This window comes from Apaloderma vittatum, unplaced genomic scaffold (genome assembly GCF_000703405.1).
Source record: "Apaloderma vittatum isolate BGI_N311 unplaced genomic scaffold, ASM70340v1 scaffold33073, whole genome shotgun sequence".
NCBI classification, from domain to species: domain Eukaryota; kingdom Metazoa; phylum Chordata; class Aves; order Trogoniformes; family Trogonidae; genus Apaloderma; species Apaloderma vittatum.
This window is the reverse complement of record NW_009709223.1, coordinates 3,532-4,143: the sequence shown is the minus strand read 5'-3', so window position 1 is coordinate 4,143 and position 612 is coordinate 3,532. Positions and strand designations below refer to the sequence as shown.

At 59.3% G+C, this 612-nt stretch overlaps 1 protein-coding gene across 1 annotated transcript in view; it reads left to right on the top strand.

The window, feature by feature from the left end:
* DEF6 (differentially expressed in FDCP 6 homolog (mouse)) overlaps window positions 1-612 on the top strand; it is a gene marked incomplete at both ends in the record, with an annotated part of 6,687 nt that overhangs the window by 5,411 nt on the left and 664 nt on the right. The window contains 2 exon segments of the mRNA XM_009866843.1: window positions 4-185; window positions 500-590. Of these exon segments, the coding sequence (XP_009865145.1) occupies window positions 4-185; window positions 500-590 (273 nt within the window).

Here is a 612-nt window from a genome sequence, read left to right as displayed (position 1 = left end):
AAGAGGAGAAGCTGAAGCAGCTGATGAAGCTGAAGGAGGAACAAGAGGAATATATCATCAAAACACAGCTGGAGAAGCAAGTCCTCAAGCAGGAGATGGAGAACAAGAACAAATGTCTGGAAGAGGCACAGAAGCAGCTGGAAGAAGTGAGAGTGAACCGGCAGCGGGTGGACCAAGACGTCATGGTGAGCGTCACATCGGTGCCACATCCCTTCACGCTGCGAGCCCTGGGGGACTTCCCAGTTCCCCCTGAGTCACCTCCACACCGCGGAGGACCCAGCAGCTCTGGGGGGGCAACTGGAGTCCCAAGCAATGTTGACAGTGGGAGTGTGTGGAAGGGGGAGGACTGGAGGAGGGGCAAAAGACCTAAGGGAGGGTGAGCTGAGTCTCCACCCCAGAGGGATCCCACTCCAGGCTTACTCAGGGAAAGGAAACTCCTGCCTGTGGTCCCTGGTGCTGTTGGGCAGCCGGCTCACCCCTCTCCTCTGTCTCCTCCCAGGCGGCCCAGCGGAAGCTGCGACAGGCCAGCACCAACGTCAAGCACTGGAACGTCCAGATGAACCGACTGATGCACCCCATCGAGCCGGGAGGTAGGAGACCGGCCACCGCAAC